Genomic DNA, 27,304 nt, shown 5'->3' with positions numbered 1-27,304 from the left:
AATGTGCCCTAATCCGCTTGAATGGACATGCTTGCGCGTCACATCATCGGTTCATCACTGAGAGGGCTTTGTGCGTTGCAGGAACGGCTCGCAGCTAACCGGATCGCTACTGCTGTGAGTTTCCCCAGTCCCAGGTTCAGTTTAATCAGAGCGACTCGTGGGGAGACCTTCCAGTTCAGACTGTACCAGCTGACTGACATGCAGCCCAGCAGCACCGCCGGTTGGACAGGTACCGCAGCGGGGGAGCGGCAGGAGGACGGACCGCCCTCACCTGTCCAGGAGGATCCGCCGCCCTCACCTGTCCAGGAGGATCAGCCGCCCGGTGCAGTCACAGGGGAGAGTAGCCAGAGACCCCGCGGCAAGGAGCCGGTCGCCACGGGTGAGAAAAGAGAGTTCATATCCTATCAGTCTGGTTATTATTCAACATTCAACACCCACTAACTTTGATAATTCAACTTCTTGGTCATCTGACCTAGAGGATGGGGAACGGAAGTGTCTGTCTTCATACTATGTAGCAGTTCTATGTTTGTCATTTAGGCTACTGTAAAAGTCTATTCCTGTGCTGACTGAGTAATGGTCTGGGCTTGAATAGCAGGAGGACTAGTATCTATACACACAACTATAAGTGCAGGCAGAGCATGACAGCAGAAAATACATAAAAAGAGACACTTCCATTCCTACAGTTCACACACACACACATACACACACACACACACACACACACACACAGACAAATGCATACGTAAGCATTCACACACCCTAACGCTGCCCTAGCCCTGCTTGTACTGTAGCTTTTAGAGAGCCGTGTGTATCCTCTAGGTCCTGGGACCCAATCAGTCACACACTCTGTATCACAAGATATCTGTTTCACAAGAACATTGTTTACTGTACTCACTGTTTGTCAAAGCAGAAAATTGGACACAGTGTAAACACACACAGAAACTCACGCATGCACACACACACATTACACGCACGCATGCACACACACTCACACATTTACACGCAGTGTCAACAAGCTGCTCCTAGGCTTTTGTGAGCTGTGTGTGTTCCTCTTGGTCCTGTGTCTCCAAACACACTCATCCTCTCTACATTCCCCTGTCTCTCGATCGGTCAGATAAGCAGGTGAAGAGGACCCGTCAGAGAGCCAGGAGGCCTCGGGGGCGGAGCCAGAAGGAGTGTTGTGACCCTTTGATGTCAGAGTTACCGTTCTCTTCCGCGGCGGTCTGGAAGGAGCTGGGCTGTAAGTGTGCCTGCGTCTTCACCGGGGTCAAACACTTGCACATACGGTACACACAGATGGTTTGTAAATCAGACGACGAGAACACATACCGTCTGCCGCTCTGAGCTGCTTTAGTAGAGAATAGAGTGGCAGGCACCAGAGAACCTTTGGTTTTAGGCCTGGATGACACAAATGCGCATTCACCGAAAAAAGCATACACTTTCCTCCATTTGCACCTAGCAATTACACTACTCTGGCGAAAAGGACCTTGGAATCCGGAGGCCTTGGAATACGCCCGAGCAGCGTGTAATCGCGTATCGTTTGAGCGGTTCGAATACGTAGACTAGCCATGCAAATACGCATTAGTGTAATCCAGGCCTTAGATGGCATAGGCATAACATCAGATTCCGATTTTTTAACTGTATTTAGCCAAGTAGTCTTACACCTATGAGGAATTTCCCCGTTTGTTGGTGCATGACAATAAACACAATATAGCATAACATGAGTGCACCAGCTACTTAACATCTCGGTCTGTGTAAGCATACCTGTCGTGTTTGCTCTCGGTGTACTGGCTAGCCCTCCTTCCATCTCTCCGTCCATCTCTCCATCCCTCCCCCCTGCCCCCCCCCCTCTCTAGTCACTAGCCAGAGGAACAAGAGAAAGATAGGAGAGACCGGAAGAGTGGAGAGTGAAGAAGACGCCAAGAAGAAGAAGAAAAAGGAGACGCTACGGCCAAACTACTTTGTCTCAATCCCCATTACAAACAGCAAGGTGATGATTATAACAGTCACACTTTGAATGGAGGCTAGCTAGGTGATTGATAAAGAGATGTTACGCCAAACACCTTGATGCCAACTCTGGTTGCCAGGTTTGCCAGGGCCTGCGCTTCTAACTTGAGTTGCGAGATTTGTTATTGTACTGTATGTGCTGCTAGCCGGGGTTGCCAGATTTGTGACTTTCATGTGCTGCTTACTGGGGTTGCCAGATTAATGACTTTTTGCTGCTATTTAGAATTGTGAGGTTTGTGACTCCTCCTATCCAGGGTTGCCAGGTTTGTGACTCTCTGTCCCTACACCTGTAGATCAGTGAAGGAGTGGCGGAGGTCCAGGAGGTGGTGCTTGAGAAGGACCCCCGGCTCGCTAAGGCCATGATACCAATAGGAAGTCTCCACATCACGCTGCTGGTCACACACCTGGCCAATCAGGAACAAGTAGACCTGTGAGTGACTCTGCCTCCATGATATTGCTCATCGACTAGACAGACAGGCAGGCAAGCAAACAGGCAGGCAAGTAGACAGACAGGCAGACAGATAAGCAAACAAGCAAACAGACAGACACGCAAGCAAACAGGTTGGCAAGTAGACAGACAGACATGTTAATATACAGACACAGACAGACACAGACAGACAGACAGACAGACACAGACAGACAGACAGACAGACAGACAGACAGACAGACAGACAGGTAAATATACCATCAGATACACACATGCAGAAAGGCAGACAAACAAGCAAGCAAACAGGCAGGCAAGTATACAGACAGATAGACAGCTACATATACCGACAGATACACATGCATTCAGACAGACAGACAGACAGACAGACAGATAGACAGACAGACAGGTAAATGTACCGACAGATACACATGCATTCAGGCAGACAGACGACAGACAGACAGATAGACAGACAGACAGATAGACAGACAGACAGGTAAATGTACCGACAGATACACATGCATTCAGGCAGACAGACGACAGACAGACAGACAGACAGACAGGTAAATGTACCTACAGATACACATGCATTCAGGCAGACAGACAGGCATGCAGGCAGACAGACAGGTAAATGTACCGACAGATACACATGCATTCAGGCAGACAGTCAGACGACAGATAGACAGACAGACAGGTAAATGTACTGACAGATACACATGCATTCAGACACACAGGCAGGCATGCAGGCAGACAGACAGGTAAACGTACCGACAGATAGACCTGCAGACAGACAGACAGACAGGCAAGCTGTGTGTGATATAAGCCAAGACTTTCCCTGCATTGATGATCATGATGTTAGTTTGATCTATAGCCACACCCCCAGACACTGCAGCAGCCAGGGGCTGATCCTATAGGTCAACCAGGAAGGAAGGGGGGGGGCAGAGGAGTGTGTGAGAGAGAGAGAGAGAGAGAGAGAGAGAGAGAGGGATTAACAAGGTTATCAAGGTTATCTGTGTTTGTTTCCTGGCAGGGCTGCGTGCGCCCTGTCCCAGATGGAGGCGGGGCTAGCGGAGTTGCTCGGGGGGCGGGACCTGGTCCTGCCCTTCTCCGGCCTGGGAACCTTCCGGAACGAGGTGGTGTTCATCGAGCTGGCACCCGGAGGACACGCGGTCACTCTGGCATCACTCGCCGGTGGGTACTTCTGATGATGCTGGTCTCTCTCAGAGATCCTCCTCTCCTCCCTCTTTCCTCTCTCTCTCTCTCTCTCTCTCTCTCTCTCTCTTGTCTCCTCTCTTCTCCTCCCCAGCTCTTCTCCCTCTCTCCTCCCTCTCCTCTCCTCCCTCTCTCCCTCCTTTCTCCTCTCCTCTCTCTCCCCTTTCCTTTCGTCTCCTTCCTCTCTCCTCTCCTCTCCTCCCTCTCCCTCCTCCCTCACTCCTTTCCTCCCTCTGTCCTGTCCTCCTTCTCTCCTCTTCTCTGTATTGATTATATGATAGTCTTACAGGAGGTTTAGGGTTCGCTCTGTAAATAGCTCTGCTGGTTATGACCTCAGTAGTATGCCTGTGTGTGATTGGCTGCAGAGCTGACCAGGAAGGCATTCCAGGAGAGGGGCTTGTCACCAGGTGACAGCAAAGACTTCAAACCTCACCTGACCTTCATGAAGCTGTCCAGAGCTCCCAAACTACGATCCCAGGTACTCCTGCTTACTCGCCTGTCTCTCTCTCTCTCTTTCTCTCTCTCTCTCTCTCTCTCTCTCTCTGTCTGTCTGTCTGTCTGTCTGTCTGTCTGTCTGTCTGTCTGCCTGTCTGCCTGTCTGTCTGTCTGTCTGTCTGTCTGTCTGTCTGTCTGTCTGTCTGTCTGTCTCTGTTAACCTGTCTGTTAACTTGTCTGTCTGTCTGTCTGTCTGTCTGTCTGTCTGTCTGTATACTGTTTGTTTACCTACAGTACCTCTGCCTGATTGTCTGCTCACTTGTCTGTCTGGCTGTCTGTCTGCTTGCCTCTCTGTCTGTCTGTCAGCTTATCTGTCTGTTAACCTGCCTGTCTGTCTGTCTATCAGAATCTGAATCTGAATTTATTTATTGCCATTGTACTTTACATACATAGTACTTTATTTCGACACCGTGGTGCTTACAACAATACAACTAGGACAAGATAGGACAGTGCATGACAGGACTCGTAAAGTGCAGTGATACAAACAGTGCAAAAAGTAGAAGTGCAATTGGACTACAAAGAGTCAGTGCAGTAGTCAGTTTAAGTGCAAAAGTTGCAGGGGGCGGGGGAGAGAGTCAGAGGGGAGCCATTTTAATAAGGCTGATGGCCATGGGGAAAAAGCTGTTTCTGTGTCGAAGACTTTTAGTCTTTAATGACCGCAGCCTCCTGCCAGAGGGGAGCGGTGTAAAGAGGCCGTAGCCCGGGTGGGAGGGGTCGGCCATGATCTTTCTGGCGCCCTGGAGTCGTGCAGGGCCTGGAGGGAGGGCAGGGCGCAGCCGATCACCCTCTCCGCCGAGCGTATCACCCGCCGTAAATTAGTCCGGTCCTTAACTGAAGCGGCGGGGAACCAGGTGGTGATGGAGAAGGTGAGGATGGAACCAGGTGGTGATGGAGAAGGTGAGGATGGAACCAGGTGGTGATGGAGAAGGTGAGGATGGAACCAGGTGGTGATGGAGAAGGTGAGGATGGAACCAGGTGGTGATGGAGAAGGTGAGGATGGACTCGATGACGGAGGTGTAGGATTGTACCATCATGGTCCGTGGCAGGTTGAATTTCTTCAGCGGCCGCAGAAAGTACATCCTCTGCTGAGCCTTCTTCGCCAGGGTGCTGACGTTCAGTTCCCACTTGAGTCCAGGAGTGGGTCTGTGATGGTCTTGAGATGGGCCAGGACAAGAAGCTTAAAGGTGCTCAGTTGGATTTCTCTTTTCTTTTTTCGGCCACTAGATGGGGCAGTGGTGCAGCGTATCAGATATAAACAAGTGGGTGTTTTCACATACAGAATATATACAGATATACATGAATATCATACAGAAATACATGGTAGCTAACATTGTAGGGGGACTAGGGCTGGCTAACGTTGCTTATGAACCTGAATTTAGCTACTTACGCGTCGAGGAGAAGAAAGGCGAGCTCCGAGTCGTTTTTTGATGCCCAAAGTAGGTCCAACCTCTGTCCAGATAGTAAAATCCAGCCCAATATTGATTTGTGTACGTGATCTTCTTTTGTCTGACTCTTTTTTTTAGCCGAAGACCGTGGTGTCTAACGTTAGCTATATAGGCCTATTCCCAACGGCCATGTCTCAAACGTCCATCAAGATGACGCTGCCCCTCTCTTATATACAGTGCCGTTCAGGGGGTGGGGCTCAGCACCGGGCCGGCTTCGCTCATAATAAAAAGAAATTCTGCATTTGCTCCACAGGCACTACACCGTTGGCTATATTTTCTGTAAAGATAGTTATGACTCCCCTGGACCTATTTATTGCATATATTGGATTTTTTTTTTTTTACAAAAAGTGCAGTAAATCGAACAGAGCACCTTTAAAGACCTTCATGACTACAGAGGTCAGGGCGATGGGTCTTTAGTCATTTAGGCCTAAGATCTTCACCTCCTTGGGACCCGGGATGATGGTGGAGGTCTGGAAGCAGGCTGGGACATGGCATGACTCCAGTGAGGCATTGAACATGTCAATGAACACCGGGGGACAACTGGTCAGCGCAGTGTTTCAAGATGGAGGGTGAGGCAGAGTCAGGTCCGGCCTCCTTCCGGGGGCTCTGTCTCTTGAACAGGCAGTTCACATCCCCCTCCAGGTTAGAGAGGCGTGGGGGGGCGGCACCGGGGGGGGGTGTCAGCAGGTTGACAGGGTCACTGGAGGGGGATGGTGAGGGGGTTCCCTTGCTTTTCAAATCGACAATAGAACTCGTTCAGGTCATTGGCAAGGCATGAGTCGTCAGTCGTCTGGGAGGATTTTGGTTTATAGCTTATCTGTCTGAAGCCTTTCCAGACAGCGGACGTATCCCCTCTGATAACTGATGTTGTGTCAGCGTTGCTTGGCTTCCTGGACTGCCTCGCCGAATCTGTACAAGAGTGTGTTCCTGTGAGGGACAGTGACTGCGTATCCATTAGATACCCTTGAGATACTAGAGATGCTCAGACAAGCAAACATCCTCCTAGCACCTCCAGCTGAGCTAGGACTCTCAGACACACAGCAGTCTGACATCCCATAAAACATACTTATGTAACCGACAACAACAGCTGCTGCAGCAGGAGCAGAGTGTTGTTGTCATAGCCTAGCTGTCTGTGTACCTGCCTGCTTGCCTGTCTGTCTGTCTGTCTGTCTGTCTGTCTGTCTGTCTGTCTGTCTGTCTGTCTGTCTGTCTGTCTGTCTGTCTGTCAGCCAGCCTAGCTCCAGAGGTGTCATAGCCTAGTTGTTGTTGTCATAGCGTTGTTGTTGTTGTTGCTGTTGCTGCTGCTGCTGACGTGTGTGTGTGTGGGCGTGTGTGTGTGTCTGAACTGAGGAATGATAGGGTTATCTATACAAAATCACTGTGCCTCAGGGAAACGCACTCTTCATACTATACAGTAGACAACTCCTGACTGTGTGTGTGTGTGTGTGTGTGTGTGTGTGTGTGTGTGTGTGTGTGTGTGTGTGTGTGCGTGCGCATGTGCGTCAGAGAGAGAGATGTTATGAAGTGTCCCGCGGGCGGCGGCGGTACTCCCGACAGTGAGGGATGAGAGGAGAGCGGGGTGAGCGACCCTAGCAAGGTCGGGAGGGGAAGGCGGTTCAATCCGGTCTCCCCGGCCGGCGGCGGCGCATTTCCTGTGGGGGTTTATCGTCCCGCGCCAGACACCCCTCGTCCGCCGTCCTCCGAGACGGCCCGTTCCTATGTGCGTCTTATCACGTCCCCTGTCTGTGGACAAGCGTGCGCATCAGCACATCCTCACGCGCCATATGTGTGTGTATGTGTGTGTGTGTGTCTTCAGGGTATAAAGAAGCTGGACCCAGAGCTGTACGCCAGCTACTCCCACCAGCGGTTCGGAGAGGAGCGGGTGGTCCGACTAGACCTGTGCTCCATGCTGAAGAAGAAGACCCCCGACGGATACTACCACCGAGACGCCTCGCTCAGCATCGGTGAGTCACGCTCGCTCACACACACTCTCTCTCTCTCACACACACACACACACACACACACACACACACACACCACATTCATCCCCCCCAACCACACAGACACACACAGACACAGACACATGCTCACACACCACATTCACCCCCCCCCCCCAACACACACACACGCTCACACACGCACACACAAACTCCCGTGATAGGGAGTTGACCTCTCACCTGTACGGACTAGACAGAGTTGCGTCGGCGTGAGAAACGGAACCCACAGTTATCCGTCACGTAACGCTAGTAATAATAAGTCAAATCAAATCTTTATTTGTACAGCGCATTTCATACACAGAGGCAACACAACACGCTTTACAGAGAGCAAAGGGGGGATGGACATAGATCCCACCCTTACATTTTCCAGAGGGAAGCAAAAAAACAGTTTCACCCGGGGGCCAGAAAAGGTGAGCTGTAAAAAAAATTCTTCCCTGACCTCTCTCAACGAGACGTTCGAGCCAGCTCAAGGACACACACAGGGATCCATACTGTTACATTACATCGCCATAGTTCAATACGGGTTCTGGTGGTCCAGGGGGGGCCCTCTGCTGAACACGACGCCCGCGTTCGGCGGGCTGTTTCGGGGGGATGTGTGACATGCGCTGCCCTGTTGAATGTTTTTAAATGATGCTATACTGTCACGCATATCTGACGTTAAAGCTACAGTTGGGAGTGACCCCCCGAGCGAGTCCTCTCTTTATCAAGACATACAATTCGTAATCTGACATTAATGTTTTTAGTTCAACATCTGCGAATTTCCCCAGGGATAGGATTTCCTATCGGGCACCATTACAGTAGCTCATTCTGTGGTGTTGTGTTCATGTCTGACCAGCAGAGGGAGCTCTCTGGTGACGTGGTGAGAGGGAGACTCCAGCAGGCTCTGGATCCTTCAGAGAGGAGAGAGACTCATTCTGTCTCTCTGTCAGATGGGGATGGGGGGGGGGTGGAGAAGTTGGAGAAGATGGTTGGTGGGATTAGTAGTATATACACACATCATGGATAGATAGACAGGCAGACAGGCAGACAGACAGACAGACAGACAGGCAGGTAGGCAGACAGACAGACAGACACAGACTCACTCACTCTTGCACTCTTTTTTCTTTCTTTCTTTCTTTCTTTTGAATTTGGTGTTTCAGCAGTGGAAAAGTACAGCAGCAGAGGGAAAAAATGCCTATTAAAGGTTAGATATCACTGAGACAGATACAGTGTGTGTGTGTGTGTGTGTGTGTGTGTGTGTGTGTGTGTGTGTGCCTGGCTGCCTGCCCAAGTGGCAGAGATTGATAGCGAGCATGTCAGTTAACTTGTATTCTGCTGATAAATAATTCAGACGCTGCTGTCTGGGCAGAACGGTGTTTCGACAGAATCAATCTTTATCGGGCCCGAATGTCACGCTGTGTTCTCGCCAAAAATAAAGGTGGGTGCAAGAATGATGGTTTATATCGACTCCTGACTGTCCTCTCCTCCTCTCCTATCCTCTCTCCTCTTTCCTCCTGTCCTCCTCCTCCTACCCTCTCTCTTCCTCTCTCTTCCCCTATCCTCTCCTCTCTCCTCTTCTCCTCTCCTCTCTCCTCTTTCCTCCTCTCCTGTCCTCCTCCTCCTACCCTCTCTATTCCTCTCTCTTCCCCTATCCTCTCCTCTCTCCTCCTCTCCTCTCTTCTCTTCTCCTCTCCTCTCCCCTCTTTCCTCCTCTCCTCTCTCCTCTTTCCTCCTTTCCTGTCCTCCTCTTCCTGTCCTCTCTTCCTCTCTTCTCCTATTCTCTTCTCCTCTCCTCCTCTCCACTCTCCTATCCTCTCTCCTCCTGTCCTCCTCCTCCTATCCTCTCTCTTCCTGTCTCTGTGGTGTAGTTGAGCTTATGTAGTCACCTGCTGGTTGATGATACTGGCTGGTCTCAGGGGGCTCAGTCAGATACAGTAACACACACACACACACACACACACACACACACACACACTGCTGTCTGGAGCCTTTGCCCCATTACACATCCACAGAGAGAGAGAGAGAAGCAGCCCAGATCCCTATTCCTATGTCTTCTGAAGTTCTATATTGTCATATGGACACTCCCCTGTGTGTGTGTGTGGTTGTGTGTATGTGTGTGTGGTTGTGTGTGTGTGTGTGTGTTTGTGTGCGTGTGTTTACTGTTGCCTTCTCTGTAATCAGTAATCTTACACGGCCTTAATCTGGACATCCTGTCCTCTTCCTGCAGTGTTGATTAATCCAGTGTTCCCTGACACTCTGATCCTGTAATCCCACGGCTGTGACATCACAAGAGATCAGCTGCCAGATGTGATCCAGATGAGAGAGATAGAGAGAGAGAGAATGAGGGAGGGAGGGAGGGAGGGAGGGAGAGAGAGAGGGAGGCAGCAGGTGGGGTGACAAAGGTCCATAATTAACACCCACCAAGTGCTAAGTGCAGGTAGATTTTCCCATTTGGCAAATCAATCTTGGTGGTTGGTGAAAGGGAAAGAACAATTAATGAGCGAGACTCCAGCAGGCAATTATCTACGGATCATTCAGGGAGGGCTATTGGAGACTGTCAGTCAGACACAATGGTGTGTGAAGAAAAGTGGAGACACCCACGCTCACATTTAAATTCTTTATTCATTATTTTCAATAGTGGCGTATTTAGGCACGGGCGATGTGGGCATCTCGCAGGGGGCGGCAAGAGGAGGAGAGAAGACAAAAAAAACTCTGCAAAAAGTAAACAACCACCCCCTGTCAACAGATTGCACGACAATCTGAATAGCCTGTCAACACCCCCACCCGCCCCCCGCTCAACAACTTGCCGACAGTTTATTATTCACAATCGGAAAGCCTGTTCATTTCACTTTTACAAAACGAAACTGAAAGTGTTCCATCTCACCGCTGAATTATTTCCCCTGTCCGCCCCTGGGGGTGACAGGGTGGGGGTGGGGGGGGGGGGGGGGGGGCGGGGGGCGCCGTAGCGGGAGATTCGCCCAGGGTGGCATACAAGCTAGAAACGCCACTGATTTTCAAAATACATTGCAGGGGCCCAAATATAATTCCATTGCTCTCGTGTTGTGTGGTCTTTTAACGTGTCACATTTCATCGTTACAAGCAAGCTTCTAGGATCTACACAATATACTTACATGTACATACATACATATATCTTGGTGGTATAATATACATGATAATGATGTACAGTGAGCATACAGAAAATACGGAACGCATACAATTGCGTCTGACTCACTGACACCAGGGGAGGTATGGGTAGAGAAAACATCTCCTCTAAATACAGCACCTGCCAATAATGGAGGAGATTGAGAAATATTTTACAGTCTGCTTTGCTGTATAATGGCTTGTACCAGTGGCTGTTGTTTGGATCGAAACATTTCTTCTAAACTAGAATCAAAAGTACCGGCTACTTCCTGCAGGAGACCCTCACTGTGTTCCTCATCAATCACAATGACATCTAGTGAATTTGCATGTACATTTGAAAATACATGGGGGGTCACACACGCACGCACACACACACACATACACACACACACACACACACACACACACACACACACTCACAGACACTCTTTCACATGCACACACACCCTGACACACTCACACCAACACACTCTCAGACACACACTCACACAGACGTGCACTCTCACACACTCTCCCTCACACGCACGTACACACGCACACACACGCACACACACACACACACACCTCAGCCGGCCAAACAACTCATGACTGTACCCAGTCTAGACTTTGAGAGCCAGTAAAATTCTTCTCAAAACTCCACATTCTCTCAGCAGCATTGCTGTCTGTGCACATAAAACAAAGTTACCCTGAAGCTATTTACTGTACATGTACATAGCCTGCAGGCAACAGTCTAGAAAAACAAAATTTCTCTCTCTAATAACGCTTCTTTTGTGCCATGCCTCAGTGCTGTGTGTGTGTGTGTGTGTGTGTGTGTGTGTGTGTTGTGGGTTCGATCCCCAGCCGAGTCATACCAAAGACTATAAAAATGGGACCCATTGCCTCCCTGCTTGGCACTCAGCATCAAGGGTTGGAATTGGGGGGCTACATCACCAAATGATTACCGAGCGCGGCACCGCTCCCCCAGGGGATGGGTCAAATGCAGAGAACAAATTTCACACACTCAGGTGTGTAACAATCAGTGGAACTTAGTCTTAGTCTTAGTTCGCTAGCGCCATGGGGAAGGAAGACTGCTTCTATCTTCAGACAGTAGAAACTACAGTAGCTACAATCACACAACGCCAAAATACAGTCTAGATGTGCAGCTTACACAATGAGAGAGAGAGAGAGAGAGAGGTGGAAGAGAGGACCTGTGAACATCTTTCAATTGTCCTCCAGACGTTCTGGCTACTGAGAAAGAGAGAGAGAGAACTAGTGAGAGAGAGAGACAGATTGAAAGAGAGGGGAGAGAGAGAGAGGTATACTCTCTCTCTGACCTACATCTGGATTGACCTCCACTGTGTTCCATGTACTGTCTACATGGGTGTGTGTGTGTGTGTGTGCGTGCGTGCGTGCGTGCAGGTGTAGAGTGGAGACTGCTTGGCTACCTGTCGCAGTCATGCAACTGGATACTGGCTGAAATACAACCACTTATCTGCTGTTTGCAGCTCCTTATCTGTGTGTGTGTGCGTGCGTGCGTGCGTGCGTGCGTGCGTGCGTGCGTGCGTGCGTGCGCGCGCGCGCGTGTGCGTGCACCCATATGCACCTGCCCCGTGACCAGATTTCAGGCACCATGCTGAGTTCACCTTCACAGAAGCCACCATGTTAACCCCCCCTCGCCCCACACACACACACACACCAAGACACACACATACACACACCTAGACACACCTTTACCACCTCAGAGGCAGTTGTTAGATGATTCTCTTGCCAGTATGCGTCCAGTAGCATCAATCAGAGCCTGTAGAAGAGAGAAGTCTGATGCTGTTCTACTGTAGTCTCCAATTTAGCCGTCACTCTCTGCCTCTAAAGACGGTTCCTCTCTGCTTATAAAGATGCTTCCTCTCTGCCTCTAAATACGCTTCCTCTCTGCTTCTAAAGATGCTTCCTCTCTGTCTCTAAAGACGTTTCCTCTCTGCCTCTAAATACGCTTCCTCTCTGCCTCTAAATACGCTTCCTCTCTGCCTCTAAATACGCTTCCTCTCTTCCTCTAAATACGCTTCCTCTCTGCCTCTAAATACGCTTCCTCTCTTCCTCTAAATACGCTTCCTCTCTTCGTCTAAAGACAGTTCCTCTCTGCCTCTAAAGACGGTTCCTCTCTGCCTCTAAAGACGCTTCCTCTCTGTCTCTAAAGACGCTTCCTCTCTGTCTCTAAAGACGATTCCTCTCTGCCTCTAAATACGCTTCCTCTCTTCCTCTAAATACGCTTCCTCTCTTCGTCTAAAGACAGTTCCTCTCTGCCTCTAAAGACGGTTCCTCTCTGTCTCTAAAGACGCTTCCTCTCTGTCTCTAAAGACGATTCCTCTCTGTCTCTAAAGACGATTCCTCTCTGTCTCTAAAGATTGTTCCTCTCTGTCTCTAAAGACGATTCCTCTCTGCCTTTAACGACGGTTCCTCTCTGCCTCTAAAGACCGTTCCTCTCTGTCTCTAACGACTATCCCATGTGTGGCTTTGTGTGTGTGTGTGTGTTTGTGTCACCTTATCCACATTGTATAACATTGAGGCCTATTATGTCTGCCTGTCTGTCTCTGTCTCTCTGCCTGCCTCTCTGTCTACCTGTCTGTCTGTCTACCTGTCTGTCTGTCTGTCTGTCTCTCTGCCGCGAAAGATGGGCATTGACTCCGCTGTCCTGACATCAACAGGCAGTTCGTTCCATCACTGTGGGGCCAGGACATAAATGATTTTTGCAGAGAACAACAGTTGGTTGTCCAGGGTCACACCCAGAGTTGGTGTCACTACTGGTGACGGCCAGGTCACGGTGTGGGGAACCCTTCCCCAGGAGGAACAGCAGCTCAGTCTTGTCCAGGTTGAGCTTGAGGTGGTGTGTCGCCATCCACTCCGAGATATCAGCCAAGCACACAACAATGCACGCCTCCACTTGTGTGTTAGAAGGAGGAAATGACAGGACTAGCTGGGTGTCATCAGCATAACAATGTTAGGAGAAGCCAAGGAAAAGGAAAAGATAAGAGGACCCTGAACTGAGCCTTGTGGAACCCCTGTAGTCTGGCTGCGTGGTTCCGACACTGAGTCTCTCCTTGTCACCTGGTAGGAGCGACGCGTCAGGTAGGATGCAAACAGGGAGAGTGCAGAGCCAGTGACGCCTTTCTCCTCAAAGGTGGAGAGAAGGATCTGGTGGTCCACTGTGCCAACATGTCCAGGAGAATCAGGACATAGGAGAGAAAGTTTGCTCTCGCGGCTTGCAGCGACTCTGTTGAGAGGCCCACATTGAACCCGGACTGGTGGAGGTCCAGGAGGTTGCTCTGGTGGAGATAGGAAGAAAGTTGGTTAAAGACAGCACATTCACGTGTTTTAGATAGAAAGGATAGAAGGGAAACCGGTCTGTAGTTTTTTTGAGGGGTAAAGTGAAGGTTTCTTCAGGAGGGAAGTTACTCTGGCAGTCTTGAAAGCAGAGGGAAAGCATCCTGATACAAGAGATGTGGTGATGAGTTTCATTAGGAAAGGAAGGAATTCTGGAGTTGTGCGTGCGTGTGCGTGCGTGTGCGTGTGTGTGTGTGTGTGTGTGTGTGTGTGTGTATGGACTGCTATGGGAGGTACTGGTATTAGTCTGTACTATTGGGAGCTTGGATCCACAGCTCGGTATATACACACGGGCGAATTCACTAAAGGATTGTGCAGCTTTTCCTGACGCAAAACCTGTGCAAATAAGTCAAAAATAAACTTTGCTATTCACAAAGCCCTCGCAAAGGGTGAAATACGGTGCGTTGCCTTCGTCATAGCGTTTCTCTGCGCCGGTGTTATTAGCTGATATTTAAATTGGGTAATATGGGCGGAGAATGTTCCCCTTTCTATGCAAATGAACATTATTGCAAAATCCGCCCAATTCACAAAGATCAGCGCCAATTGCTTCACGCAGTTAAAGTGAAATTCATTCCGTTTTCAGAGACGCGCAATTTAAGCGCAAAGGGTGTGTCATGGCCAGCCTTTCCGCTGATCATGGCAGCAGTGATTGTTGTGAGGCGAAGGCATCGCAATGCCAGGCATGTTGTTCATGAGAGAATATTTAGAAGAATAATGTCACTTTTTGATTTAACACTAGAACCACCGCGGCTCACTATATAGCCTACCTATATCGGCCAGTAGCCGTTCTATGGACGTAGCCTACCGTAAGAACGCATAGTTTTTTTTTACGGTATATGGTCTTAGGATTGTACTGTACAACTCAAGGCTTAATGTTGTCCTTTCATACTACTCACAAAATGACTGTATGGCAATAAAATAAAACAATAAAATGTTATCTTCGCACTTTAACAAGAATAGTATAGCCTACTCCAGCTGGCACACGACCGACCTTCAACTCAATCAATCAATCAATCAAAGCTTTATATATATAGCGCATTTCATACCCAGAGGCAACACAATGCGCTTTACAGAGAACAAGGGAGGTGGGCATACGACCCACTCTCTACATATTCCAGAGGGAAGCAAAAAAAACAGTAATCACCCGGGGGCCAGATAAGTGAGCTGTAAAAATTCTTCTCTGACCCCTCTCAACAAGGCGATCGAGCAAGCTCCAGGAGTATGTTTGTCTACCGGCTAAGAACATTTATAAAGCAATACATTGCATTAAATTACATTTCAGAGTGAGAGAGGCTAAAAGCATCATCATCATCAGGGTTAGTAGCACATAGAGCCATACAGACCACACAGATATTGAAACAGGCAACCTGGGGCAAGCTCCTGGAATATATTTGTCTAATGGCTAAGAACATTTAAAGAACAATAAATAACATTAAATTAAATTAAATTTTCGGAGCAAGAAAGGCTAAGAGCATCAGGTCCAGGCCTAAGCCGGATGTGGACTGATGTGTGTCTGTGTGTACGTGTGTGTGTGTACTAAATACTACGATATCCACAGCTCCGCAGCTGACACTGGACCTGGTTAGAGGATAGGAGGGAGAGAGAGAGACACTAGGGGAGACAGAAAACAGTTAGTAGCACACTGAGTCATTGAAGCAACACAACAGTCAGAACAAGCCTGTTTCAGGATAACCAGCTTCTGTACACTACTTGATATACATATATTGCATAGCAGGATAAATACCAACTTTGAAATATCGTTGGATTAATGTCAGTCGTCGTTTCAACCTTGAAACAATATTGAATGCTCAATGGTTGAAAAAGGTTGATAAAATACTTATAAATTGACATTGAAATTCTGTTGAATATCTGTACGTTGATGTACAACAACGTCAACATGATGTATTCAACCTACCCTATAGCCCTTTAATGCACAATGTGGGTAAAAAGTGGCCCAACAAAGGTTTTGCTTTATATATCGTTGCAATAAATTAATTTTATTGGTCACAAAATCTTATTTTGCGCTTGCACAAAGAATGCGATTCTAATTTCCTTTCGTGGACATCCGAGGATGTCCTATTATGGACACTGTAGTTTCTTTGGAAATTTTGGTGCGGTGCATCGTGTGTAATGTTTGTCTCGCACTAGCTGGACGTAGCTAGTATCTACTTAAATACAAGCTGAGCAATGTGCCAGTCATTCCCTTGTTGTCCAACTTTTGCTGCTACTTGTAGATTGTAAGGTTAATATATTGTTTAGCTTGCTAACTAAGTTGGTTTTGCTTTCGCGTTTTAACATAGGCTACATCCTGGGTCCGTGTACCCTCCGTCCAATCGTTATTTCTCTTGACTCCATTTTATCCTTTACCGTTGTTTCCTTTTTTGCTTTCATGACAAGAGAATAGGATACTCGGTTGTTTTATCCTTTTACCGTTATTTCCTTTTTGCTTTCATGACAAGACAATAGGATGCTCGATTGTTTTCTCATATTGTCGTGTAACCCTTTCCTCCTCACTGCTTGAATTCATTCCGTTTGATCCTGTAACCGTTTTTGCTTTTTTGCTTTCATGAAGAGCGACAGCTATGCTTGATTGCCTTTTGTGTATCCTTTTCTGAAAGGTGCAGCCTATTAGCCTTCTGCTTGATTGCTTTTTCTTTTTATGAAATCAAACACACGTCAATGGAATCAATCAAGCGCGGGAGGGGGAGAGGGTGAATGGGAAGTGACATTAAACTTCAAAATAAAAGTTTTTGAAATGTTAGCCCTTCTCAGGAACTGTGAGTGCGCTGATGACGTAATATCTGCTACCAGGAAAAGGAAGTTATGTCAATGTAGCGGTTACCGCACGTATGATTTCAGTTGGGAGTCGAGGTTACTCTTAGGCTGCGTTCCGAATCGCATACTTCTACTTCTTACTACCAGTACCTACTACAGCTGCCCTTAGAAAGTACACACGTCTGTCTGTGTGTGTGGCGATGAGACAGCAGGCCTGCATGTGAGGCCCAGAAGGCATGGCCATGTGCTCAGGGCCCACACAGCATCACATGCTACTGAGCCGGCCATGAGAACAGCGGAACCAGACGTGTGTGTGTGTGTGTGTGTGTGTGTGTGTGTGTGTGTGTGTGTGTGTGTGTGTGTGTGTGTGTGTGTGTGTGTGTGTGTGTGTGTGTGTGTGTGTGTGTGTGTGTGTGTGTGTGTGTGTGTGTGTGTGTGTGTGTGTGTGTGTGTGTGTGTGTGTGGACACATTTAACTATACTTTGGGGACCCAATGTCCCCACAAGAATAGATAAACAAGAAAAATGGTGTCTCGTGTGGACATTTTGTAGGTCATTACGAGTCATGGGTTAATTTTAGAGTCAAAGGTTAGGGTAGGTGTGTGTGTGTGTTAGAGAGCAGTTACGCTGGTGCTGTATTTGCCATGGGGAGGAGGGGTGTTGAAGAGGAACAGAATAGCAGTGATCTCTCTCTCCCTCTCTCTCTCTCTCTCTACTCTATCTTTCTCTCTTTAACATTGAAAGTATTTCTGTTCTGTTTCTATTTTTTCTAGAGAGGTTCAAGATATTGCCTCTGTTCTCTCCTCTGTTCTCTCCAGGCATGGTTAGCCCAGGTCTAGACACCAGGCATGTTTAGCCCAGGTCTAGACACCAGGCATGGTTAGCCCAGGTCTAGACACAAGGCAGGGTTAGCCCAGGTCTAGACACCAGGCAGGGTTAGTCCAGGTCTAGACACCAGGCATGGTTAGCCCAGGTCTAGACACCAGGCAGGGTTAGCCCAGGTAGCTCCTCATAACAAGCTAGCTCAGGCAGACGTACTGTCTTACTGGCTATCTGCTGTGAAGCAGTTCCTGTCTGTGTCCTTTCTACACGGCCATGATGCGTTTCCCTTGGAAAGTTGGCCGATGACCATCCATAGGACGGCTCTGAACCTTGTACGACGCCGGGCAGCCAACCAGATCATATTTTGTGAAATGTTAGCCAAGCAGAGGACAGCTCCCAGCTCTTACTCATCGGGAGCTGGTTTCACCGAGCTGTAGACAGACTGACAGAGAGACGGACTGCCCACAGAGTACAGACAGCAAAACACACACACACACCTAGCGTAAACACACGGTAGCAGCCTACACCACACACACACACGTAGCGTAAACACACGGTAGCAGCCTACACCACACACACACACACACACACACGTAGCGTAAACACACGGTAGCAGCCTACACCACACACACACACGTAGCGTAAACACACGGTAGCAGCCTACACCACACACACACACACGTAGCGTAAACACACGGTAGCAGCCTACACCACACACACACACACACATAGCGTAAACACACGGTAGCAGCCTACACCACACACACACACACACGTAGCGTGAACACACGGTAGCAGCCTACACCACACACACACACACACGTAGCGTAAACACACGGTAGCAGCCTACACCACACACACACGTAGCGTAAACACACGGTAGCAGCCTACACCACACACACACACGTAGCGTAAACACACGGTAGCAGCCTACACCACACACACACACGTAGCGTAAACACACGGTAGCAGCCTACACCACACACACACACGTAGCGTAAACACACGGTAGCAGCCTACACCACACACACACACGTAGCGTAAACACACGGTAGCAGCCTACACCACACACACACATAGCGTAAACACACGGTAGCAGCCTACACCACACACACACACACACGTAGCGTAAACACACGGTAGCAGCCTACACCACACACACACACGTAGCGTAAACACACGGTAGCAGCCTACACCACACACACACGTAGCGTAAACACACGGTAGCAGCCTACACCACACACACACACACGTAGCGTGAACACACGGTAGCAGCCTACACCACACACACACACACATAGTGTAAACACACGGTAGCAGCCTACACCACACACACACACGTAGCGTGAACACACGGTAGCAGCCTACACCACACACACGCACATAACACACACATTCACACTCAGCTGCCGGCCATTCCAAAGCACTTATTCGAGCCAGTGAGAGCGAAAAGGGGTGGAGCATGAGTCGCCACCCCCTTCACCCTCCCCCCCCCCACACACACGCACACACACACACACACCCCTCCTCCGTGTGTCAGAGGGAGAGAGCTCTGTCGGTTGGCTCACTCCCTCGCTCCATCTCAGCGTGACAGGATTCTAGCAGCGCTCTGTCTGGCCAGAGAGACCACGGACGGGGAGGGAGAGAGGGAACGAGAGAGAGAGAGAGAGAGAAAGAGAGAGAGGGAGAGGGAGAGAAGTGAGAGGAGAGGAGGGCGCGACCGACCATGGGCCAGCTGTGCTGCTTCCCTTTCTCGCGTGCGGAGGAGAAGATCAGTAAGTCTGCCTGTCTGTCTGTCCCTCCGTCCGTCTATCCGTCCGAACTGTCTTGTCTGTCTGGGGGTTCAGTCAGATGTAATCAGTGGACATGCTTCTAATGTGATTTATGGGATGCTGGAAATAGTAGAGTCTGGGATCGGGAAGTGTGTGTGTGTGTGCGCGTGTGCGTGTGTGTGCGCGTGTGTGTGCGCGTGTGTGTGCGTGTGCGGGGACATTGTCCTGCCATTGAGGCTCATACCAGCTGTAAATCACGTCATAAACACGCCTATGGGCTAGAGACATGAGGATGGACCTTGCCACCGAAGACGTGGACATTCCTGTGTGTGTGTGTGTGTGTGTGTGTGTGTGTGTGTGTCAGTCAGTGTTTTCCAAAGCTGCTGATAACTAAGACCTTGTCTTTTTATCAGATAGTACAACAAACCAGCGTAGCACATTTCTTCTCTAGCTTCTCTCCCTCCCCCCTCTCTCTCTCTTCCTTTCTCTCTCTTCCATCCAACTCTCTCTCTTTCCATCTCTCTTCCTCTGTCTCCCTCCCTCTCTCCTCTCCATCTCTCCCTCTGTAGTTCCCTCTCTCTTGCTCTCTCTCTCCTCTCCATCTCTCCCTCTGTATTTCTCTCTCTCACTCTCTCTCTCCTCTCTCACTCTCTCTCTTCCTGTCTCCCTCTCTCTCTCCATCTCTCCCTCTGTATTTCCCTCTCTCTCACTCTCTCTCTCTTCCTCTGTCTCCCTCTCTCTCTCACTCTCTCTCTCTTCCTCTGTCTCCCATTCTCTCTCTCCCTCTCTCTATCTCTCTCGCTACAGTATATTTTCTCTCTCTCTCTCTGGCTGTGCCAGCAGGGTATTAATAAGGATATCTTAAACCCAGGCTGGCTTTCTGCATTGTTTTAAACAGGCGCACGCACACACACACGCAGCGAGGCTGTGAGCATGCTGGGTGCCCTACTTCTGGATGGGGGGAGGGAGCAGCGTGAGAGAGAGAGAGAGAGAGAGAGAGAGGAGGGGGGGAGAGGGGAGAGATGAGGGGTGGGGGAGGAGTGAGAGACAAGGGGATAGAGAGGGATGGAGAGAGGGTGGAGGGATGAGGGGAGAGGGATGGAGAGAGGGTGGAGGGATGAGGGGAGAGGGATGGAGAGAGGGTGGAGGGATGAGGGGAAGGGGATAGAGAGGGATGGAGGGAGGATGGAGGGATGAGGAGAAGGGGATAGAGAGGGATGGAGGGAGGATGGAGGGATGAGGGGAAGGGGATAGAGGAGGATGGAGGGATGAGGGGAAGGGGATAGAGAGGGATGGAGGGAGGATGGAGGGATGAGGGGAAGGGGATAGAGAGGGATGGAGAGAGGATGGAGGAATGAGAGGAGGGGGATAGAGAGGGATGGAGAGAGGGTGGAGGAGAAGGGTTTAGAGATAGATGAAGGGGATAGAGATGGGTGGAGAGAGAGAGAGAGGGATTGGAGGGGTGGAGGAGAGAGGGATGCAGGAGATAGGACGAGAGGGATGGAGAGAGAGAGGGAGATGGATAGAGTGATAGAGAGAGATGGGGGAAGGGGGGGCAGTGGGCTGTTGTGCAGGTCAGATGGTCATCCAACGAGGTGGCGATAGTCACCCCACGTGAGCGCAGTAGGGTGTGTGCGTGTGTGCGTGTGTGTGTGTGTGTGTGTGTATGTGCGTGCGTGCGTGTGCATCCGTGCATGCATTTTCTAGCCTCCCGGCAGTGTGTGTGTGGGTCTGTGTGTGTATGTATGTATTTGTGCACACTCTGTGTGTGCGTCCTGGTGTTTGTGTGTGTGCGTGCATGCATGTGTGCGCGCGTGCATGTGTGCGTGTGTGTGTGTGCGTGTGTGTGCGCGCGTGTGTGTGTGCATGTGAGGGGGCTGTATATTTGGCCAGCAGCAGCAGTCAGCTCATGTGTCTCTGACAGACAGACATCACTAATACCAACAGCTCTGCACTTTTACAAGCGGAGGGGTGAGTCCCCTGTCATCTGATCACACACACACACACACACACACACACACACACACACAAATACACACGCACACGTTTGTGTATGTATGTGTGTGTGTGCAGATGTCTGGTGGGATTGTAGTGTGTCTGGTGGGATTGTAGTGTGTGTGTACGTGTGCGTGCGTGTGAGTGTGTGTGTGTGCGTGTGACATGTCTGCCGGAGCATGCTGGGTAGTTCCTGTCTGCCTGTGCCATGTGCGCTTGTGCTGCAGCTCTTTGTTCATCCCTCTCTCTTCCTCTCTCCCTCTTCCTTCCGTTCTCCTCTACATCCATCTCCTCTCTCCCCTCTCTTTATCTCTCCCTCTCCGCCCCCCTGCTCTCTCTCCTCTCCCTCTTTCTCTCCTTCCTAATCTTTCTTCCCTCTCCTTTATCTCTATCCATTCCTCTCTCTCTCCGTTCTCTTCTGTCCCCGTCTCTTTATCCACCTCTCTCTTCCTCCCCCTCTCTTTCTACCCCCCCTTTCTCCATCTCTCTCTTTCTTCCACTCTCTCTCTTCCTCCCCCTCTCTTTCTACCCCCCCCTCTCTCTCCGACCTCCCGTCTTCCTCCTCTCTCTTCATCTGTCCATTTCCATTTTCTTTCATTACCCTTTATGCTGTTTCCTCTCTTTTTACTATCGATTTTAGTCGTTTTTTGCCTGCCTCTTTGGCTCTCTCTCTATCTCTCTCTCCCCCCCACACACACACAAAACACACTACGCACACGCACACACACACACACACACCCACGCTAAACACGGCGCCTTTGTTCTGGGTGTCCAAGGCCAGCAGTGTGAGTGTAGCCGCCTGCTTCCCATGGTGACAGAAACATCCAGTACTCAGCTGTAGGACAGCAGCAGGACTCCAGATTACTGATGAGTCAGGAAGGATACTTTCATATCATATTACATGAAAGTATTGTGTTACATAAGTATTACATTATAGTATTGTAGTATACTACCACAACCCTACCTCTTAAGCACCTATTGTATTTTTTGTTTGCTATTATTGCACTTTGCCTTCAGCACTAGATTATGCTCTTAGTCACTTGTTTTAGGAAGGAGATGCACTTGTGAGTTGTGGCGAGTAGTAGTATGTTGGCTTTTCCTACATAGTCTGAGCCACAGACGGTCCCTCCACTGTGCACGGACCGTCCCTGGCAATAACGTTACTCATTCCCAGCATAAATTAACTGTTACTGTAGCTAGCTGGTAATGGTAATAACAATTGCTCAAATAGACAAGGTATCTTAATTAATGTCATGCCTGGCATTTCCTATAGTCTGCAATGACTTTCCTAGATAGCTAGAAGAGCTAACTTAACACTAGCTAGCTCAAGTTAGCTCACTGTCTGGAAGAAAAGCCAGAACAGACATCTGCCAAGCCGGCCATCGATAGCCAACACAAGCCAGCTAATGGCTAGTAACAGATATCTATTATTCCTTTAACAGACGAGCTGCAATAGCCATAGCCATCAACATCCAGCCCAGATATCCACTCTTGCCCCCCTTCAGTACCGAGCGTCTTATGCCATCATAACGTGGGCGTCACTTGCCTGTCTGATCTCAGGGAGTGGAGTAGAGAGAGAACATTCAACCAGGATGCACTGTCATTACCGAGGTGAAATTCTGAAAAAATAATTAATTTCAATTTTGTATGTTTGTTAGTCCACCACTGTTATTTAAGTCTCGTAATGAAATTAAAAATTGATTTAATCAGTTTTTATATTTCAAAGATCCATTTTCTTGACATCATTTTTGTGTCTCGTCTTGGTCATGGAAAAAAGGTTAACGCTTATTTTTCATCAATATTTTTGTTAACGAAATGAACACTAACAGTATTCAATTATAGCATTATATCAGTATTGTATGATTAGTATTATATTAGTATTCCATGATAGTATTATATCAGTATTGCATTAGTATTACATCAGTATTCCATGATAGTATTATATTAGTATTAAATCATAGTATTATATCAGTATTGTATGATAGTACTATATCAATATTATATCAGTATTGTGTGATCACTATTATATCAGTATTAAATCATAGTACTATATCAATATTGTAATAGTATTATATTAGTATTAATTAATTATAATGACCCGGTCAAAGACAGTACCTGTCTGTCTGTCCGTCCGTCCGTCCGTCCGTCCATAGGCATAGATTTCAGGAGGGTGGGAGTGTAGGGAATACATCCCCTCAGTATTTAGAACAAGGACACTTCTCACCCCCAGTTAAAAGATGAAAGAAGCAGAGAGACCGAGACACGAGTGTTTCTGACAGGGGTCGGCCTTTTTTCTTCAGCACTGGGTCTATTTTACTCCCTGAATATGAATTATGAGCTCATACAAACACTGAATCTTTTGTGGCAAACAGAAGACACTATTGTTCAAGGGTTTATCGGTTATGGCCAGAATGTGTTCTATTCTTGTTTTCAGTCAGCATCAATTACATAGTTTAGACAAGTCTAAAAAATCATCGGTTTGAACAAGAACAGAAATCTTGCTGAAAAACATGAGCTATGAAAGTCCAGATGCTTTAATTTATTCTTGATGTGAATAGGTGCCATGTGCAGTTAAAGATGTTATGGTGCGTTCGTTTGTGGTCGGAGGTGGTGGCAAGTCGCAAGTGGCAAAATACCTACCTCCGACCTGTGTGCATTCGAGCTATATACAATTATATCACAGTTACCTAGTTATATCTAGTGCATTCGAGCAACTGGGGGCTGAGAAACATATCCGAATTTGCGATGAGGAAGTGCGAGTTCATGCAGTGTTTTATTTAATCATTCCTAGTAGCAAATTCCTAGTAGCAAGTCGCAATTTGCCACCTCCCAGTTATAAACGAACGAACCATTACTCCCCCAATCAAAAGACACAAAGGCAAGAGGAAATCATGGCTGTGTGTGTGCTGACTCAGCACTGCTACTATTAAATGAATAAAGAACGGTTGATCTATAGGAGAATAAATATTTCAAAGCAGCACAGAGCAGGAGAATTAATATTTCAAAGCCAGACATTTCCACTATAAATCGATGCAGAAAAAACCCAAACGTTCACCAGATGCATGCCGGAAATGAAGTGTTCGACGCTCAAAATGACATGGGGGATGCCCCCCCCCCACACACACACACCATCGGGACTGTCTGCCTGTACAGTATATGTTTGTCGCCCATCTGTCTGTCTGTGAGGGCAGGGGGAGGGACAGTCAGGGGGTGGGGGGGAAGGGAGGGGTATCAGGATCCCACTAATCAACACTCCTTTCCTCAGGAAATACCAGCCCTCCTCCCCCCTCCTCTTCCTCCTCCAGCTCCTCCGTCCTTCCCGGTCCTCCTCTCTCTCTCTCTCTCTCTCATCCCTCCTCCTCTTCCTCATCCACCCATCCCCTCGTACTCCTAGCTGTAAACCCGACAGAGACCTACTGTAGCAGGAAACCAAATATAGCGAGCGCAGCCAGCGTCAGTAGAGAGGGTGGGGGCGTCGGTCAACGGGAGGGATGGGGGGAGCATCAGAGACTGAAAAGAAGAGCGAGAGGAAAGAGAGACAAACCCAGGAAGAGAGACACAGTCACAGTCTATCTTTCTGTCTGTCAGGGTCTGGTCAGTGGTGAGGTCTGGGAGTGGTGACCGGTTACTAACCTATAGCTGCTCTGAGCCAGCCTGCTCTGAAGGTCAAAGGTTGTCTCTCCGCATGTCACTGGTCGTCTCCTTGGGTACAGTAGATCAACACGCTGGGGGGGGGGGGGACTTTATTGTGAGGTCCTCCTGTCATGGAAGCTAATCATTAACCCTGTCTCTGCTGCGTACAGTATAAATCTCTCTGTGTGTGTGTGTGTGTGTGTGTGTGTGCGCGCGCGTGCGTGCGCGTGCGTGGGAGAGAGACAATTGTCCCAGAGACGATTGATGAGGGGTGGATTTCTTATCTGGTCTGGGTGGGTCTTGTTGGGACTTTGTTCCCGTTCCAGACCCATAAAGACATAAATGCAACAGTTATCTAACCCTAACAACCACCCTCACCTGGCTTAGACGCTCTTTAGCTCTAATCTGAGTGGTGACATGCAGCACATCCAATCAAACTCTGCCTGCTGAGATGAATGTAATCAACCAATCAACCAAATCTGAATCAGTCTCAGACTGTGTCTGACCAATCAACTGAGGAATAGATTTAACAGTTGCTCAAATTCACAGTTGCCCCCTGATTGGTTGAGATTGGAGTGTGATGTCATAACTGTTCACCCTGTTGCTAAGCATCTATTGTTTGTTTATTGTTTATTTATTGTTTTCATTTTATTGTTTATTTTGCAGATCTATTTCACCGCACTCCTCGCGCTCGTACAAGTACGTGTCTCCTGTGCGCTCGCTCTCTCTCTCTCTCTCTCTCTCTCTCTGTCTGGCCTACTGTCTGTCTCTCCTCCTCTCTCCCGCTATCCATCTCTCTCTGTCACTCGCTATCAATCGATCTCTCTGTCAACATCTTATCTCTTAATTTCTTTCTCTCGCTGTCTCTCTCTCTCTATTTCTCTCCATCTCTCTCGTTCTCTCTCTGGCCTCAGCACCATCTCCTCTGATACGCAGGCCTGTCTCAAACCAACCCATTCCCCCCACATCCTACCCTCCTACCCCTCAGGTGGTAGGGGCAGTAGGTCCCAGGGGCTGTGTTGGGCCGGGGCCCCGGGTCCCTGTGTTGCTGAGGGTTAGTCCTGCCGCGCTCTCCTCCATGTTCACTGTGCTGCTCTGACATCACTAATACTCCTGACAAACCCACCACCGGTCACACGGTAACCGTGTTCCCCTGTAGGCCAGTCACAAAATGCCACTGTACCGACCGATCGCATAACAGCCCCGTACCAATCCAGTCTCACAGAGCTAGCCAATAGGCTCTGTGCACCAGCTCCACTACTTCCTGAAAGTCAATTGGCATCTTTATTTCCTGTCCTATATGATTGGATTAAGTGATTAATCAGGTGTGCGCTGGGTCTTCCGCACACCTGATTAATCACTTAATCCAATCATATAGGACAGGAAATAAAGATGCCAAGTGACTTTCAGGAAGTAGTGAAGCTGGTGCACAGAGCCAATCACAGGCTAGTTTCAGATCCTTCATAGGCCACAACTCTGATAAGACTGGTGAAATGTATCCCCTGTGAATTTACCTTTAAGTTGAATGTGTGTATGTGTGTGTGCGTGCGTGCGTGAGACCATGAGTGTGAGCGTGAGTGTGTGTGTGCGTGAGTGTGTGCATGAGCGTAAGTGTGTGCTTGAGTGTGTCAGAGTGTGCGTGTGTGTGTGTGTGCGTGAGTGAGTGTGTGTGTGTGTGTTTGTGTGCGTGAGTGAGTGTGTCAGAGTGTGTGTGTGTGTGCGGGCGTGCGTGCGTGCATGCGTGTGTGTATGTATGTGCGTGAGTGTGTCAGAGTGTATGTATGTGCGTGAGTGTGTCAGAGTGTATGTGCGAGTGTGTGTGTGTGTGTGTGAGTGAGTGAGTGAGTGAGTGAGTGAGTGAGTGTGAGAGTGAGAGTGAGAGTGAGAGTGTGTGTGTGTGTGCGTGCGTCTCTCCAGCGTTGACCCCCTGCGTGTGTGTGTGTGCGTGCGCATCTCTCCAGCGTTGACCCCCTGCGTGTGTGTGTGTGCGTGCGCATCTCTCCAGCGTTGACCCCCTGCTGTCCTCCCTGCAGGTGGGAAGCGTGTGTTGGAGGCTGACGATGCGGAGCTGCAGCAGATCAGCAGGAAGCTGGTGGAGGAGGCGGTGCTCCGCGCCGTGCAGCAGTACAAGGACGAAACGCACCGCCAGAACGGGGGCGGGCCCACGGAGCAGGCCACGCCCCAGCCGGCCGACGGCATAGACGCTACAGCCGCCGTCGCCACGACTACGGCAGACGGCGACGCCAGCAAGTGA

At 49.1% G+C, this 27,304-nt stretch overlaps 1 protein-coding gene across 1 annotated transcript; it reads left to right on the top strand.

The window, feature by feature from the left end:
• Positions 1 to 198: 198 nt before the first annotated feature.
• akap7 (A-kinase anchoring protein 7) lies at positions 199 to 27,304 on the top strand (the record flags this gene model as incomplete). Its single annotated transcript, XM_084453981.1, has 9 exons — positions 199 to 379; positions 1,115 to 1,240; positions 1,857 to 1,990; positions 2,301 to 2,437; positions 3,462 to 3,622; positions 4,009 to 4,121; positions 7,400 to 7,547; positions 25,717 to 25,749; positions 27,084 to 27,304. The coding sequence occupies 9 exons, from the start codon at positions 199 to 201 to the stop codon at positions 27,302 to 27,304; spliced, it is 1,254 nt and encodes a 417-aa protein (XP_084310107.1).

Source organism: Borostomias antarcticus (assembly GCF_949987555.1).
Source record: "Borostomias antarcticus genome assembly, chromosome: 19".
In the NCBI taxonomy this organism is placed as follows: domain Eukaryota; kingdom Metazoa; phylum Chordata; class Actinopteri; order Stomiiformes; family Stomiidae; genus Borostomias; species Borostomias antarcticus.
This window is presented reverse-complemented; position numbering and strand designations above follow the sequence as displayed.